The 16,376-nt window shown below is 34.0% G+C and overlaps 1 protein-coding gene across 8 annotated transcripts in view; it reads right to left on the bottom strand.

The window, feature by feature from the left end:
• Nucleotides 1-16,376, bottom strand: part of USP45 (ubiquitin specific peptidase 45) — a 111,864-nt gene that overhangs the window by 14,591 nt on the left and 80,897 nt on the right. For 6 of the 8 annotated variants that reach the window (XR_005217945.1, XR_005217946.1, XM_037843610.1 and 3 more), the window contains 4 exons: nt 14,865-14,946; nt 12,919-13,010; nt 9,804-9,860; nt 9,318-9,461 (listed from right to left, as the gene is read on the bottom strand). Coding sequence is in view for 5 of the 8 variants with exons in the window: in XM_037843610.1 (XP_037699538.1) it covers nt 9,318-9,461; nt 9,804-9,860; nt 12,919-13,010; nt 14,865-14,946 (375 nt within the window). In the remaining 3 variants the exon portion in view is untranslated. Of the gene's footprint in view, nt 1-9,317; nt 9,462-9,803; nt 9,861-12,918; nt 13,011-14,864; nt 14,947-16,376 lie in introns of those variants that run through there. The other 2 variants (XM_037843612.1, XR_005217948.1) reach the window with 2 other exon arrangements.

Genomic DNA, 16,376 nt, shown 5'->3' with positions numbered 1-16,376 from the left:
TGCATCTTTCCTGATCCTCTCCCAAAGGCCCTTTGAAACTGATCTGCACCGCTGTGTGGGTTCCTGGACCTGTCTTGGCTGGGAAATACTTAGGAACCAATTGTCAAAGAAGAAGCTTAATACAAACCCAATCAACAAAAAAATCATAGAAAAGAGAGAGAAACTGGTTTTCAGAATAATCTCATTAAGATAATCAGATGCCCAGATATGAGCAAAAAATTACAAGTTATATTATCAAACAAGAAGATATGGCCCAGTCAAAGGAACAAATTAAAAAGTCAGAGGAGAAACAATTTAGAACTTATCAAAGCTCTTCAAATAAATCTCCTAAATCAATTCAAGGAGATGAAGGAAAATATGGCTAACAGATAAAGGATATAAAGAAGACAACAGGTAAGCATAAAGAAAAATTTTAAAGCATACAAAGAAAAATAACAGAACTTGTGGGAACAGAAGCCACAATAGATGAGATTTAAAATATACTAGAGGTACACAACTGCAGATTTGAACAGGCAGAATAAAGGATCAGTGAGCTAGAAGACAGGACCACCAAAATCTTACAATCACAAGAACAAATAGAGAAAAGAATGGAAAAAATTGAGTATGGTGTCTGGGAATTGAATGAGAGCACACAGCGTCTGAACATGTATCATGGATGTCCTAGAAGAAGAGAAAAGGGGCAGAAAGAATATTTGAGGAAATAATGGCTGAAAATTTCCCAACTTTTATGAAAGACATACATACACATGTTCAAGAAGTGCAATGTACTCCAAACAGAATATATCCTAATAGACCTACTCCAAGACACATACTAATCAGACTGTCAATTGTCAAAGATTAAGACAATCCCGAAAAAAGCAACAGAAAAACAATCCATCACATACAAGGGGCACTCAATAAGACTAAGTCCTTATTTCTCATCAGAAACCATGGAGGCGAGAAGGCAGTGGTATGATATACTTAAGATACTGAAAGAGAAAAACTGCCAGCCAATAATTCTTTATCCAGCAAAACTGTCTTCAAAAATGAGGGAGAGTTTAAAATATTCACAGGTAAACAGAAGCTGAGAGAGTTAATTAACAAGAGACTTGCCCTATAAGAAATACTAATGGGAGTTCTGCATGCTGAAAAGAAAAATGGACCAGATGCAGGAGTCACATACTTGATCCAGAAGACAATAAGAAGATGAGCAGTTGTGTGTTTTAGAAATATTGCTCTGACTGCAATTAGAGCATGGAGTGGTGATGAAGGATAGGGGGAGGTGTGGGCTCTAAGAAAGAGACCAGCCAGGAGGCATCATTATACTTCCCTCACCATCTGATCTCTTGGGCCATTTTGGTAATGCCATATATGTGTGTGTGTGTACATATGTGTGTATATATATATATATATATATTTTTTTTTTAGAAGTAATGCAATATATATATTAGAGGAGTTGTGGGTTCATTTTTTGCCTCATGACATTTTCTAATAAAAAATTCCCATTTGCAGTTTCCTTTCACTATTTCTTTACATAACACAATATTCTGAATAAAGTCAGATTATCTGCCTTCAACAAGCTGTTAACATTCTCTTTATGTATTTAATATTACTATCTTGGTTTTCCTTTCTTCTTGGGTTTTTCCTTAGCTGATGCTTCTTTAACATTCTTCATATTAAACTTTTTAAGGTTTTAATGAGCTAACTATAGTATGATTTAACAATGAGAAGTAAAAAACTCAACAATCTATTATAGAATCAATACTTATACCTCTATAAATAATTTTAAAAGAAGCAAGAAGCCTATGTTTTGTTACAAATACTTATAATTAGGCAAAAAAAAGTCTACTTCTTCTGGCTGCTACTGTGAGGACATGTTGTGGACTTAGAACATCAGTATAAGCTGACTGCAACTACGGCTAATTACATTTACAGAGAGACATTTAATCCGATCAGTTGGAGGTTTTGAGGGGAGAAGTGACGACTTCAGCATTCAGAAGAGAGAATTTTCATCTCTACTTCGGCCAGCCAGCCTCTCCTGGAGAATTCATCAAAAACCTTCATTGGAGTTGCCAGCATGCAGCCTGCCCTAAGGAATTCAGACTCATGCATCCCCACAGTTGCATGAAACACTTTTACAAAATCTCATCTTTATGGCTATCTCCTGTTGGTTCTATTTCCCTAGAGAACTCTGACTAATACAGACACTCAAGCAAAAACACTCCGTTTTATGCATACAACTCTGGGTTTGATTATGTCAACCAGAGCTGTGTCAGCCATCTTAGGACCACGAGAGAGAAGACAGCCTAAGAGGATAATGCAACAAATAAAAGAATGGCAGTATGTTAAAGTTGGAAAGAATCTGAGTACTTGGTGATATTGTTATGTCTGAATAAATTAATTCTAGAACCCAAAAAAAAAAAGTCTACTATTAAGCCTTAAAAATATGAGATGGATGAAAATAATCAAACAGAAAATATGTCTTTCTTCAGTGTTCTCAAAATTCCCAACAGTAAATTATGGGCCAAGAACACATAATAAACAAAAAATACACTTGCAATTGTTTACTTGGACTTGAGAGCTAGAAAGTCTAAGAATCTGATTGAGTTAATCCTTTAAAAGATATTTACATATGATAAGTTGCTACTTTCTCAAATACTTTTGTATAATACCTTAAACACAGGGTTTTCCTCAAGTCTAGTTTCAAGTGTATTGACAAACACTGTAACTATTTGTACCAGCATACTTTGGTAATTGGCCTGACTTGACTGGTAGAAAAATATGAAAATTAAAACTTTCCTATCTTCTTTGATGTAGCTAAGAGGACAGTGATTTTCTGCATATAACCCCAATGGTGAAAGGTACAACATAGGTCCTAGCACTTTCACAACTACATTATCCTTCATGAAACTAATACACTTATGTGCTGAAGTGCCCAGCTAATCAGATCCTTGGATTTCTTTTTGATCTGTTGAATTGAAGGAAGTCTTAAAATAGGGATAACAATTCTGGACTTTCTAGTTACATTCATTCAATAAGAGTGGTTAATTTAAAAAATTGGGGGTGGGGGAGGAGAATGCCATACAGGACAAACCTTCCACATGCTTTACTTTGTGGTAGCTATTTGCTACAACTAAATTTATCTTAGTTTATGATCTAAGGAGTACCCTGTATGCTTAGGAATCTTTATTTATGTATCTGTCTTTTGCTTTTTATTACTACTTTTCTGTATTTAGGCTAGAAATTCACCTATCAGTTCTAAAGTGTTTTATTTAACTGGATTTTATATTTGCCTCTGTCATTGATGAGCAAAAGAAAATTAACTTTTGCAAGGTAATCAGGGATATCTTCCAATTTGAGGGCAAAATTTTCTCAGCCAATTTTCACTATAGATTATTTTTTTTTGTAATGCTAACAGATAAAAGCCAAGACTATAAAGGAAAGTTTTTCAAAATTAACATCTTTTTATCTTTATTACTAACTTTATTACCAAACTAAACAAAACTTTATTGATCCATAGAAAATTAGTACTGAAATTGGTAACTACTGAATCATTTTGCTTCTATGACAAAAATGTTCAGTAATTGCTAAATTACTGAAAAATAACATATAACATAAAATTCCTAATGACTAAACCATATTTATTCCACTTATGTTTTGGCTTCTTTAATACTGCACCTTAAAGATGTGATTAGAACCGTGCTTTTCTAATTTTAGATATAAGCAAACTTTTCAGCTCTTCACTGAACTAAAGAGAAAAGTAACTTTGGATTACATTATATGAAAAAATTTTTTCATTAAAGAATAGGTCCATGGGAGGAGGAACTAAGATGGCGGCATAGAGAGGAGTGGAAGACTGTTAGTCCCCCTCCGGAACAATTCATAAATGAACAAAAAACTAGTAAATAACCTGGAATAACTGCGGGGAGACAAATGTGACTGTCCACTCATCATCCACCAACCTGAATTGGGAGGAATGCCCGAGATCGCAACATAAAATCTGTAAGTAAAAACTGCGGACCCGTGCTGAGAGCTGAAAGCCGAGAGCCCCTCCCTCACGGAAGCTGTGCGGTGCTAGAGAGCAGCACTCTCTCAGCCCAGCTCCAGCTGGGGTTTTAATGTTAACTGCTCAGTACAGACAGTGAATCCTCAACAAGCAGACAGAGGCTTTTGGTGACAACTGACCTTGGGAGAGTCGGGGGACATATCTGTCTCAGGACAGGGAGCCCAGAGGATAGGGTGCTATCTCTGGCTGACAGGTGAACCTGGGAGCTTTTCTGTCCCTTTCTTTCTCTGTGGAGAAAACCTCAGCCGTTTTCAGCCTGCATCGCTTTGCAGTAAAGACAGTCTCAGCCATTTTAAAATCAAAACACTTTGATCAGCAGAGTCAGAGAAACAAAGAACTTATTGATATGCAGATGACCTCTCTGGAGGGGGCATAGCTTCCCAAGAGGAAAGGGACCCCCTTTCTGGAACCAGACCCCAAAGCCTGGGGGAGGAGAGCCACAGGTCACACCCTCTTACAGCAGCCAGTGACAGGCTGACAGGTGCACCTGCCAGGCAGAAAAGCACAGGTGTATCAATCCGCTAAGAAAAACCATCAGGGAAACCAGATACTGAATATTTCCTCCTTCTGTGACCTGAGCCTGTTCTCATCTGGGAAAACCTGATTGGTGTGGCCTAGGAAGTCAGATGCCTAGACAACAGAAAACTACAACCTACACTAAGAAAAACGAAGCTATGGCCCAGTCAAAGGAACAAACGTACACTTCAACTGAGAGACAGGAATTTAAACAACTAATGATAAATCAATTCAAAAAGTTTAGAGAATATTTCACAAAAGAGATAGAGGCTGTAAAGAAAACACTGGGATACATAAGGCAGAAATCAAAAGTTGAAAAAAACAACTAGTAGAATCCATGGAAATGAAAGGCACAACACAAGAGACGAAAGACACAATGGAAACATACAACAGCAGATCTCAAGAGGCAGAAGAAAACACTCAAGAACTGGAGAACAAAACGCCTGAAAGCCTACACACAAAGGAGCAGATGGAGGAAAGAATGAATAAGTATGAGCAACGTCTCCGGGAACTTAAGGATGAAACAAAATACAAGAACGTACGTATCATTGGTGTCCCAGAAGGAGAAGAGAAGGCAAAAGGGGCGGAAGCAATAATAGAGGAAATAATCAATGAAAATTTCCCATCTCTTATGAAAGGCATAAAATTACAGAGCCAAGAAGTGCAGCGTACTCCAAACAGAATAGATATGAACACGCCTATGCCAAGACACTTAATAATCGGATTATCAAATCTCAAAGACAGAGAATCCTGAAAGCAGCAAGAGAAAAGCAATCCATCACATACAAAGGAAGCTTAATAAGACTATGTGCGGATCTCTCAGCAGAAACCATGGAGGCAAGAAGGAAGTAGTGTGATATATTTAAGATACTGGAAGAGAAAAACTGCCAACCAAGAATCCTATATCCAGCAAAGCTGTCCTTCAAATATGAGGGAGAGCTCAAAATATTTTCTGACAAACAGACAATGAGAGACTTTGTGAACAAGACACCTTCCCTACAGGAAATACTAAAGGGAGCACTACAGGGTGATAGAAGACAGGAGTGCATGGTTTGGAACACAATTTTGGGAGATGGTAGCACAGCAATGTAAGTACACTGAACAAAGATAACTATGAATACAGTTGAAAGAGGAAGGTTGGGAGCATGTGAGACACCAGAAGAAAGGAGGAAAGATAAAGACTGGGACTGTGAAACTTGGTGAAATCTAGAGTATTCAACAATTGTGATAAAACGTACAAATATGTTCTTTTACAAGGGAGAACAAGCAAATGTCAACCTTGCAAGGTGTTAAAAATGGGGAGGCATTGGGGGAGGGATGCAATCAATGTAAAATAGAGACTGTAAGTAACAGAATCATTGTATTATGCTTCCTTTAATGTAACAAAGGCTATATATCAAGGTAAATGCAGATAAGAGGGGGAGATAGGGGAGGCATGTTAGACACTTGACATTGGTGGTGTCTGACTCTTTACTTTGATTTAAGGTTACTTTTCCTTTTGCTACTTCCTAGCTGTCATTTTTTTTCCTCTTTCTTTTGCCTCTCTACCTTCTTTGACTCTCCCTCCTGCCTTGTGGAAGAAATGTAGATGCCCTTATATAGATAGTGGTAAAGGTGGTGAACACATAAATATGTGACCATACAGAGAACATCGATTGTTTACTTAGGAAGGAATGTATGGTATGTGAACAAAACCATCTTAAAAAAAAAAAAAGGGTTGATGACAAAACCTCAAGGGCAATATACTGAGTGAAATAAGCCAGACACATAAGGACAAATATTGCAGGGTCTCACTGATAAGAACTAATTATAATATATAAACTCATAGACATGAAATATAAGGTCCCAAGATATAGGATGAGGCTTAAGAATGGGGAGCGGTTGCTTAGTATGAGGAGAATGTTCAACTAGGATGAACTTAAATGTTTGGAAATGAACAGAGGTGTCAGTAGCAAGATATGAGAATAACTAACAGTGCCGAATGGTGCGTGAATGAGGTGGAAAAGGGGAAGCTCAGAGTCATATATGTCACCAGAAAGAAAGTTGGAGGTCAAAAGACGGGAATGCATAAAACTGAATCCTGTGGTGGGCAATGTCTATGATTAACTGTACAAACATTAGAAAATTCTTCCACGAACCAGAACAAATGTATAACAATTAGAAGTTAATAACAGAGGGGCATATACGGAAGAAATATATACTTGTTGCAAACTATATACTACAGTTAGTAGTATTTCAACATTCTTTCATAAACAGTAACAAATGTTCTATACCAACACTACGAGTCAACAATTGAGGGGGGTTGGTTAGGGATATGGGAGGATTCGAGTTTCCTTTTTTTTTTTTTTTCTTTTTTCATCTTTCACTTTATTTCTTGTCTGAGTAATGAAAAGTTTCTAAAAATTGAACAAAAATTAAGTGCAGTGATGGATGCACAGCTGTATAATGTACCAGGGGCAACTGACTGTACAGTTTGGATCTTTGGATAATTGTATGGTATCTGAACAATCCCAATAAAAATTAAAATAAAAAGGTCCATGGCAATGTAAAATGATACAGCCACTGTTGAAAATTCTCTGGTGGTTTCTCAGAAAGCTAAGTATAGAATTACAATATGATCTGGCAATACCACTAGTAAGTATATACCCCAAAGAATTTAAAGCAGGAACTCCAACAGATATTTTCACACTGTTGTCCATACCAGCATTATTCACAATTGCCAAAAGATGGAAGCAACCCAAGTATGCACCAACGAATGAATGGATAAACAAAATGTGGTACAGATACAGATGGAATATTATTCAGCCGTAAAGGGTAATGAAGTCCTGATACATGTGACAGCATGGATGAACCGTGAAGACATCATGTTGAGTGAAATTAGCCAGACACAAAAGGACTAATATTGTGAGATCTCACTGTTTTAAAACAATTAGAATAATCAAACTTGTAAGAGTCAGAATCTAGAATACAGGTTTTACCAGGGAATGGTGTAGGGAAAGGGAATGGGAAGTTAAGGCTTAAAATGTACAGGGTTCCTCTTTAGAATAATGGAAATGTTTTGGTAATGGATGTTGGTGATGGTAGCACAATGTTGTGAATGCAGTTAACAGCGTTATGTGAATATAATTAAAAGGGGAAATATTAGTTTGTATAAATGGTAACAGAATACAAATTTTTTAAAAATGCATGAACTATACTACACAAACAGTGAACCCTAAGTTAAACCATGGGTTTAATTAATAGTACAATTATAAAAAATGTGTTATCAATTGTAAATGTTCCACACCAATACAAGGTGTTGGTGGTGGAGTTGTATATGGGGATCCTGTATTTTATTCATGATTGATCTGTAAACCCAGAACGTCTCTTAAAAAAAAAAAAAAAAAAGGAAAAGATCCAATTTGTTCAGCATATGCCCAAGTTATAACATAAGAACACATTCTCAGTTCCTGACCAAATGCATGGGTGGTACTTGTCTCAGACATTTGGATAACTGATCTATAAAAACTATTTTGGCTTTAACTCCTTAAGGCTAAAAGAAACAAAGAAAAATTCACTACATATTCATATCTTAATAACCAGTGCTTTTTGGGGAGCACATCAACACTACTAAAATGCTTAAATCTTTTCAAACTCCATAAGCAGTTCCAATGAAAATGCTTTCGTTTTATATTATTAGAATAAAATGTATTCTGAAATCATATTGAATTGCCCTACATATCCAACGGAGATAAGATAGTTTTAATTTAAAGAAAATATTCTTTCCTTTCTGTAACCTTGCAACTTAAAAAAGCCTTCTAAATCTAAATAAAATCTGATACTATGTCAATTTGCCAAGGTAGTACAAAACATTTCATGTAAAGAGTAATTTTTCTGTAAGAAGTACAAATTCAGATTACTTTTTAAAAACTTACATGGGATAATTTGTCAATCAGATATATCCCCAGCAAAATAATGGATCTAGACAATGGTTGTCAATGACTGCCAGCATCACAGTAAGAAGACATCAAACATTACATGTACCTCCTTGGTAGAAGTATACACTGCCAGTTAAAAGTTTCTTGCAAAAAATAAATAACCAAACCTGAACCTAATTAGGCCTCTAAATCTAACTGCCTTAGAGAGGAAAACAGGAGACAGAGGAATCTACTAACACCATGGGATGCAATAGCAAAATGGATAAAGAATGTGGGAAACTATTGAAAAAGTGATCTGATTTCTTCAACAAATAAATTGTAAAGAAAAAAGGGGGGAGACATCTGTAGATTAAGACAAACATAGCAACCAAGTGTAAATTTATACTTTTTAAATCCTAAATTCCAACAAACTTTAAAACAGCAAAAACAGAAGACAAACGTTTATAAAACAACTGCAGAAATTGGATGCTTGGTGCTATTTTTATTAATATTTCATTAATATTAACATATATTTTTATTTTTAGGGATGAAAACAGTATTATGGTTATGTTTTTAAAAAGAGTATTTATCTTTTAGAGATACACATTGAAGTATAAGATACATTTGGAATTTGTTTAATTTGTTTAAAACTAATATGCAATGGGGGAGAGGGAGGATGTGGGATAAATAGAAATAAAACAAGTTTGGCCATGAGTTGATAATTATGAAGTTGAGTAATGGGTACATGGGTACACGGAAGTTTCTTATTCTATTTTCTACACTTCTGTGCATGTTTGAAATTTTCCTTAGTAAAGAGTTTAAAAAACACACAGATTTCTAACAAATGCACATAATCTTACCTTATATTTAGATGAAGAATCCTTTTTGGTAGCTTCGGGTTGATGAGTATTTTCTTTAGTAACAGTGCCACTGTACTGACTATTATTTGTCTCCTGTAAACTTCTATATTTACTCACTTTTCCCAGGGGTACAGGTTTTGAAACCTAGGTAGATGTCACATACAACAGAAAACTGCTTTAGCAAATAAATTCTGAATATCATCTACTTTAAAAAATTTATAGCTCACTTAAAATATAAAAAGACAATTAATTTCCTTAGCATTAATTCTCAAAATCTAAAACATAAGAGTGTAAGTTCCTTGAGAATAAAAACTATATCTTTATGCATGCATACACAAACCCCAATATCAAACACAGCATACAAACTCAATGACTATATATAAAAATAATGACCTAGATAAAAAATATACTCAACAAATATCTAAATACATGAACGAGTAAATGCTCTTCACAAAAGCTTCTTATTAATAGTTTTTTTCTCCTCACCCTTTCTTCTATTATCGGAAGTGAAATATCAATAAAAGGATCTTTCACCGTGGAAATCTTAAAAGAAAACAGATTGAGAACTACAGTTAGAATTCCATTAGAGACAATTAAGTTTTGTAAATCCTCAAAGAAAGCAAACTTCCCAGGCAATGTGGAATTTAAGTTAAAAAAAAAATGTTCCTGGGACAAACAGTGATTTAATTTGGCATAGCAGCATATATGTTTAATCAAAACAATATATTCCAAAACTTCAAGGAATGCAACCCAGGTGAATTTTACAATATTATCAATATAATTAAACTGTAATACTTGAAGTAACTTCAAAATAAACTGGATTTAATAAAACTGATTAAATAAAGATACTAAACATATTTTTGGTGAAATTAGAGCCATAACATAAATAAAATATGAAATGTTAAGAAAAAGCAACAAAAAAAAGCAGAGGTCTTAACTATATTTTGTAGATTATTTAGGATAATTCTGGTTTATAGATATTCTACAGCTTGTGAAAGAGAAATCAACTACTCTCTTGAATATTCTAGAAATTAGAATCATCTCATGTTGACACATTAAAAATGTACATAAAGACTCTTTTATCATTAAAATCTAATAAAAGTTTTAAACCTATCACACTCTAAGACACAATTTTCAGAAATACTCATTACCAAGCAACTAAAAACCTACATACATGCTTTAAGTTGTTGTTCAAGAACAGAGAGCATTCAAAATTTAAAAATTATCACTAGATTCAAAGATGAGCCAAGTCTACATAAAAAAGCTTTTAACAAATTATATAAATATAAACTTTAAGTCAAATGTGATATAATTACCTAAGTTATGCTATTACATTAAATTATTTCTATTGGAATTGCAGTTTAGGGCACTGCAGTGTAGCACAGTTACTCTCTTCACAGAAATGTACCTCTCATTTCAATCCAAACAGGTATCTAATAAATTTGAGCATATTAAGACAGGCTAAAATCTCAAAAACTCCACAAGAAAACTACTAGAGCAAATAAAGTCAGCAAAGTTTGAGATACAAGATCAAAACACAAAAAGTTGTGTTTCTAGATACCAGAAACAAACAAGGAAAAGGAAACCTAGAAACATTCCATTTAAAATATTCTCTAAAAGAATAAAATATCTAGGAAAAAATTAACTAAGGATGTGAAAGATTAGTACACTGAAAACTACAAAAACACTGCTGAAGAAATTTAAGACAACTTAAATAAATGGAAAGACATGCGTGTTCGTGGATTAGAAGATTTAATATTAAGATGTCAATACTATTTAAAACGATCTACAGATTCAATGCAATCCCAATAAAAGTCCCAGCATTTTTCTCTGCAGAAATGGAAAAGCCAATTCTGAAATTCATATGCAACTGCAAGGATGCACAAAGGAACAAAACAATCTTGAAAGAGAAGAGAACTGGATTGAAGGACTCAAACCTTCCCAATTTCAAAACTTATTACAAAGCTGTTAAATCAAAACAGTGTGATACTGGCATAAGGATGGACACGTAGACCAAAAGAATAAAACTGAGAGTCCAGAGATAAACCCTCAATGTACAGCCAATTGATTTTCAATAAGAGTGTCCAAATTCATCAATGGGGAAAAAATAATTTCTTCAACAAAGGTGCTAGGAAAACTGGATAGCCACCTGCAAAAGAATGAAAGTAATCAAAAAATTAACTCAAAATGGATATCAATGACATAAATATAAGAGTTAAAATCATAAAATTCTTTAAAATGGGAAATCTATTAGGACCTTGTATTTGGCAATGGACTTCTTAGATATAACACCAAAGCACAAGAAAAGAAGGAAAAAGAGATAAATTGGACTTATCAAAATTAAAACCTTCTGTGTACCAAAGCACATTGTCAAGAAAGTAAAAAGACAACCTATAGAATGGGGGAAAATAGTTCAAAGTCATATATTTGATAAGGATTAATATCCAGAACATTCAAAGAACTCCTACAACTCAATAGCAAAAAGACAGCCCAATTTAAAAAAGGCAAGGTACTTGAATAAACATTTCCCCAAAGAAGATATTCAAATGGCCAATAAGTACATGAAAAGATGCTGAATATCACTAGTCATTAGGGAAATGCGAATCAAAGCCACAATGAAATACCACTTCACACCCACTAGGATGGCTACTATTAAAAGATGGAAAATAAGAAGTGTTGGTGCAGATGCCAAAAAATAGGAAACCCTGTGCATTGCTGGTGGGAATATAAAATGGGGCAGCAGCTGTGGAAAACAGCTGGCAGTTCCTCAAAAAGTTAATGTTACCCAGCAATTCCACTTCTAAGTATACACTCACCCAAAAATTAAAAACTGGGTCTCAAACAGATACTTGTATATTGATGCTCATAGTAGCATTATTCATAATAACAAAAGAAAGAAGGAACCCACCTGCCTGCCAACAGAAGAATGGATAAACAAAATGTAGTATCAATATACAATGGAATATTATTCAGTTGTAAAAAGGAATGAGGTTCTGACACATGATACAATATGGATGAACCCTGAAGACATTATGTTAAGTGAAATAAACCAGACATAAAGGACAATTATTGTATGATTTCACTTATATGAAATAACTGGAATAAGTAAATACACAGAGATAGAAAGTAGATTAGAGATTACCAGGGGCTAGGAGCAGGAGGAATGGGAAGTTTTTGCTTAATAGGCACAGAGTTTCATTTTTGAAGATGAAAAGTTTTAGTAATGGATGGTGGTGATGGTAGCACAACACTGAAAAGTAATTAATAACACATTTAAAAATGGTTTAAAATGGGCAATTTTATGTTGTATATGTCACCACACACAAAAAAATTTTAATGATAGACTAAAAGTACCTCAGAGATTCGTTGGAGAGGAAAAATAACATACATAAACATATTACTTAAAAATACAAAAAATCACCATGTTTACTTTCTAGGAGTGAAGGGTATGATATTTAAAAAGACTACAATAACTATTTTGCAGTCAACTGTTGCAAATAATAAACAAAAAAGACCACTGCTGATTATATGTGAAAGAAAACATAATAAAACTGATATGATTGTCATCTATTCACGTTGAAGTGAATTCCAAAATACCTACATGTGCACATTCTTCACACATGACCGTGCTAGTTAATTCACCAATGAAGATGCGATCTATGAAGTTCATTTTCACACCTTCTTTTCCGTATGCTGTAAATATATTTTTAATGCAAAACACATCAGCAGTCAACCTAACAATGCAGCATGCTATTTTCGGTTTATTCAAAAGTAGCCTGAATAAGTCAGATGTTCTGTCTACATTTAGTAATATATTTTACTATATAATGTTATCTTTCTCCTTTACAATTTTGAAGATAAAATATGACTATCAAGTACAGTAGTCTCCAAAAGATAATGAACTGTTCTTAAACTTAAGAGGTCAAAGAAATAGAACAACAGCTACTATTCATACCATAACTTAACTGCTTCCACTAAAAACCTCGTGAAACCTCTACATCTACCTAAAGGTAGACAGGGGAATGGGAAAGGAGGACTATGCTTTTAGGGCCACAGACGCCAGGCTTACGGCTATGGAAACAACAAAGTAGTAAAAGAAAGTAAACACAACAGAGTGTAAGGAATTAACAAAGGCAATTAGTAACTCAGTTATATATAAAAACTTTTGGTTATATATAAAATTCTGTTCAAGAAATATTTATAAATCAAAAGAAATTATGCCTATGATTTGCTTTAAAATAATCTGAGGTTAGGAGAGTATAGACGGAACATAATAAACTATGAGTTGAATATAGTTTAAGTTGGGGATAGACACATTATAGTATTCATTTTACTATAGAATAGTAAATAGAAATGTGAAACTTTCTGTAATAAATTAAAAATATATATATATTGACAAACCTATTTGGCCCTCCTTTAAACTTCCCTTCTATCCATTTTTGGACCTCTAGGCTCAAATCTCAAATGAACAACGTTAAAATTCATTTAAAACATTATTTGAAACACCCAATGGCAGAGTAAACTTATATATGCATATATCAATAAAAACTCATCGAATGTTATTCTAATTATTTAGAAATAGTATAGCAAATTAAGGTGTTCCATTAAGAAAAACTTTACAAGGGATTGAAAGCAGAAAGATTACAAAACTGTAAATAGGGGAAAGAAAAACGACTAAACTATTCTGAGCAGGCACTAGGTGGTACCATCGCAACACAAAAGAACAAAGCATACTTGAGAATCTACGTTTTAAAAATCTTGAATCCCTAACTGTACTAAACTCTTGAAGTATACAATCACAATGTATATTTTTAAATAAATTATAGGCATGTTATATGTACATTATAAACTACAAAAATGTAAGTTAGAAAGCAGACTATAAATAAAATAGGAAGTATATTTTTAAATGTCTTCTATAATTGATTATTGCATACTACCTCAAGGCAGAATATACACTGAGGACAAGTTAAATCATTAATAACATGGAATACAAACTTACACTTCAATCTCAATAATTATAAATGATCAGCTTTGATTAGATAGTTAATGTTACTGCCCTACAATGAAGAGCCAAAAGTAGGAGTAGGCAAACTGTAACATATGCTTGATTTACAGTACTCTCTAAAATAAATGGTTTCGTTCCAAGAATCTTTGAAGCAGTTAAGCATTTTATCTAGTTAAAACCAGATAATATCCATAAATCCATTTTATCAAGCATATCAGTTCCAAAGTGATACAATCCAACTTTCAACCCCTCTATACCCAGGATCTTTCAAATCTCCCTTAGGAGACTTTACAACAGGGCATCAGTGTCAATCTGTATATTTGATATTAATTTTATTTTTTTTAATTCACATAGAAACATTCTAACATTTTCTTCTTATATCCCACTACAAACTCTTGCAGTCACTAGAGTAAGTGTACCTTCCTTTCAAAGCCAGTACTTACATAGTTAAGTATACATAGTGCTCAGTTTTTTACCCCCAACAAGAATCTCCTAATGTTTTCTTCTAGAAGGAAGCTTTAACAGTGAAAGAGTCAACATACCTTTGACATTTTTTCTAGTTTCATCATCAGCAGTTTTAGTAGTTGGGTTATTAAATGCTTTTAGAATGCTAGCTTGCATTCTCTGTAAGACAAGTTAAGAATTTAATAAGTTAAAAATCTTTACTAGAATGTATTCCTCAAGGCAATATTTTGTGTTCCTTTGAGTAGAATCTGGTCTAGTAAGAGTCTGTTAACTCAGCCCTCATCCTCTTAATAAAAGGACTTCAAAGAGCAAGGTATAATTTAGATCTCAGACCCCTGGTATGTAAAATATCTCAATTAAAATATATATTTATAATGGTCTTCCTTCCAGTTCTAAAATTCCACGAAGGAACGACTCCCTAACACCAAATTCTCCCAAGTAAGTGTCAAAAGTCCATACGGTTAGTTTTCTTTTGGGTTAAAAGCATTTTTATCAATCTATAAAAAGCAAGCAGCCTAGTGTCATTTTTCTTATAGGCTTATAGTAAGTGTATCTTCACTCTCTTTTTAAATGATGTGTTCCTTAACACATCAAGGACAAAAAGAAGTAACAAACTGACCACATGAACCTTCTTGTCTATGACGAAATCCTTAATATATAAGAAGCTATCAAGTTAGACTCCAAGTGGATTATTTTATTTAATACACATAGAGCTACATGCCCCTAATTAGTGAAGAATTTAACCTTCTCTAATTCCATTTAACAGTGGGGGTGAAGAAGAGCTTATTATTCTCCTTCACTAGATATTATTTTAAGTAAAGCAAGTTTTAATATGGAGAACCACCGTCCAAATTGGACTTCCTAATGTGAAAATGATTCATAATTCTGTTGTTTAAAAATTAGGTCAAAGAGAAACTATAAACTCAAGTTGGAAACTTCCAGAGAATAACAAAAACACTACATATCAGAATCTGAGATATTTTCCAGTGTTCAGAAGAACATTCACAGCCTTAAATATTTAAAACAACTGAAAAGAATAAAAACAAAAGGACTGAGCAGGCAACCAATAATTTTAGAAAAAGGACACTACAGTAGTCTGAATCATGTCCCTCACAAAGATGTGTTCAAGTCCTAATCCCAGTCCTATGGTTGTGCATTCATTTGTAAATAGGACTTTCAAAGATCTTGTTTAGATAAGGCCAAACTGAATCAGGGTGGGCCTTAATCCAATACAGCTAAAGTCCTTATAAGCAGAGGTCACTTGGGCACAGTCAGTTAGCAGAAGCCAGAGGAGAGATCTCCATGTGACAGAGGCAGAAGTGCATCTAAAAGTCAAGGAATGCTAAGGATTGCTAGCAAGCCATTACCAAAACATTACAGATTCTGGGAGAAAGCATGGCCTGGTAATGCTTTTAATGTTTGACTGCTAGCTTCCAAAACTGTGAGACAGAAAATTCCTGTTGTTTATGCCAACCAGTGTGTGGTATTTGTCATAGCAGCCCTGGCAAACTAGACAGACACCAAAATAGAAGAAAAGTGGAAGGGAAGAATTAATGAAGTTAAAGCAGAAATTGAAGAGAATTAATACA

The sequence above is a fragment of the Choloepus didactylus genome, chromosome 7, assembly GCF_015220235.1.
Source record: "Choloepus didactylus isolate mChoDid1 chromosome 7, mChoDid1.pri, whole genome shotgun sequence".
NCBI classification, from domain to species: Eukaryota; Metazoa; Chordata; class Mammalia; order Pilosa; family Megalonychidae; genus Choloepus; species Choloepus didactylus.
This window is presented reverse-complemented; position numbering and strand designations above follow the sequence as displayed.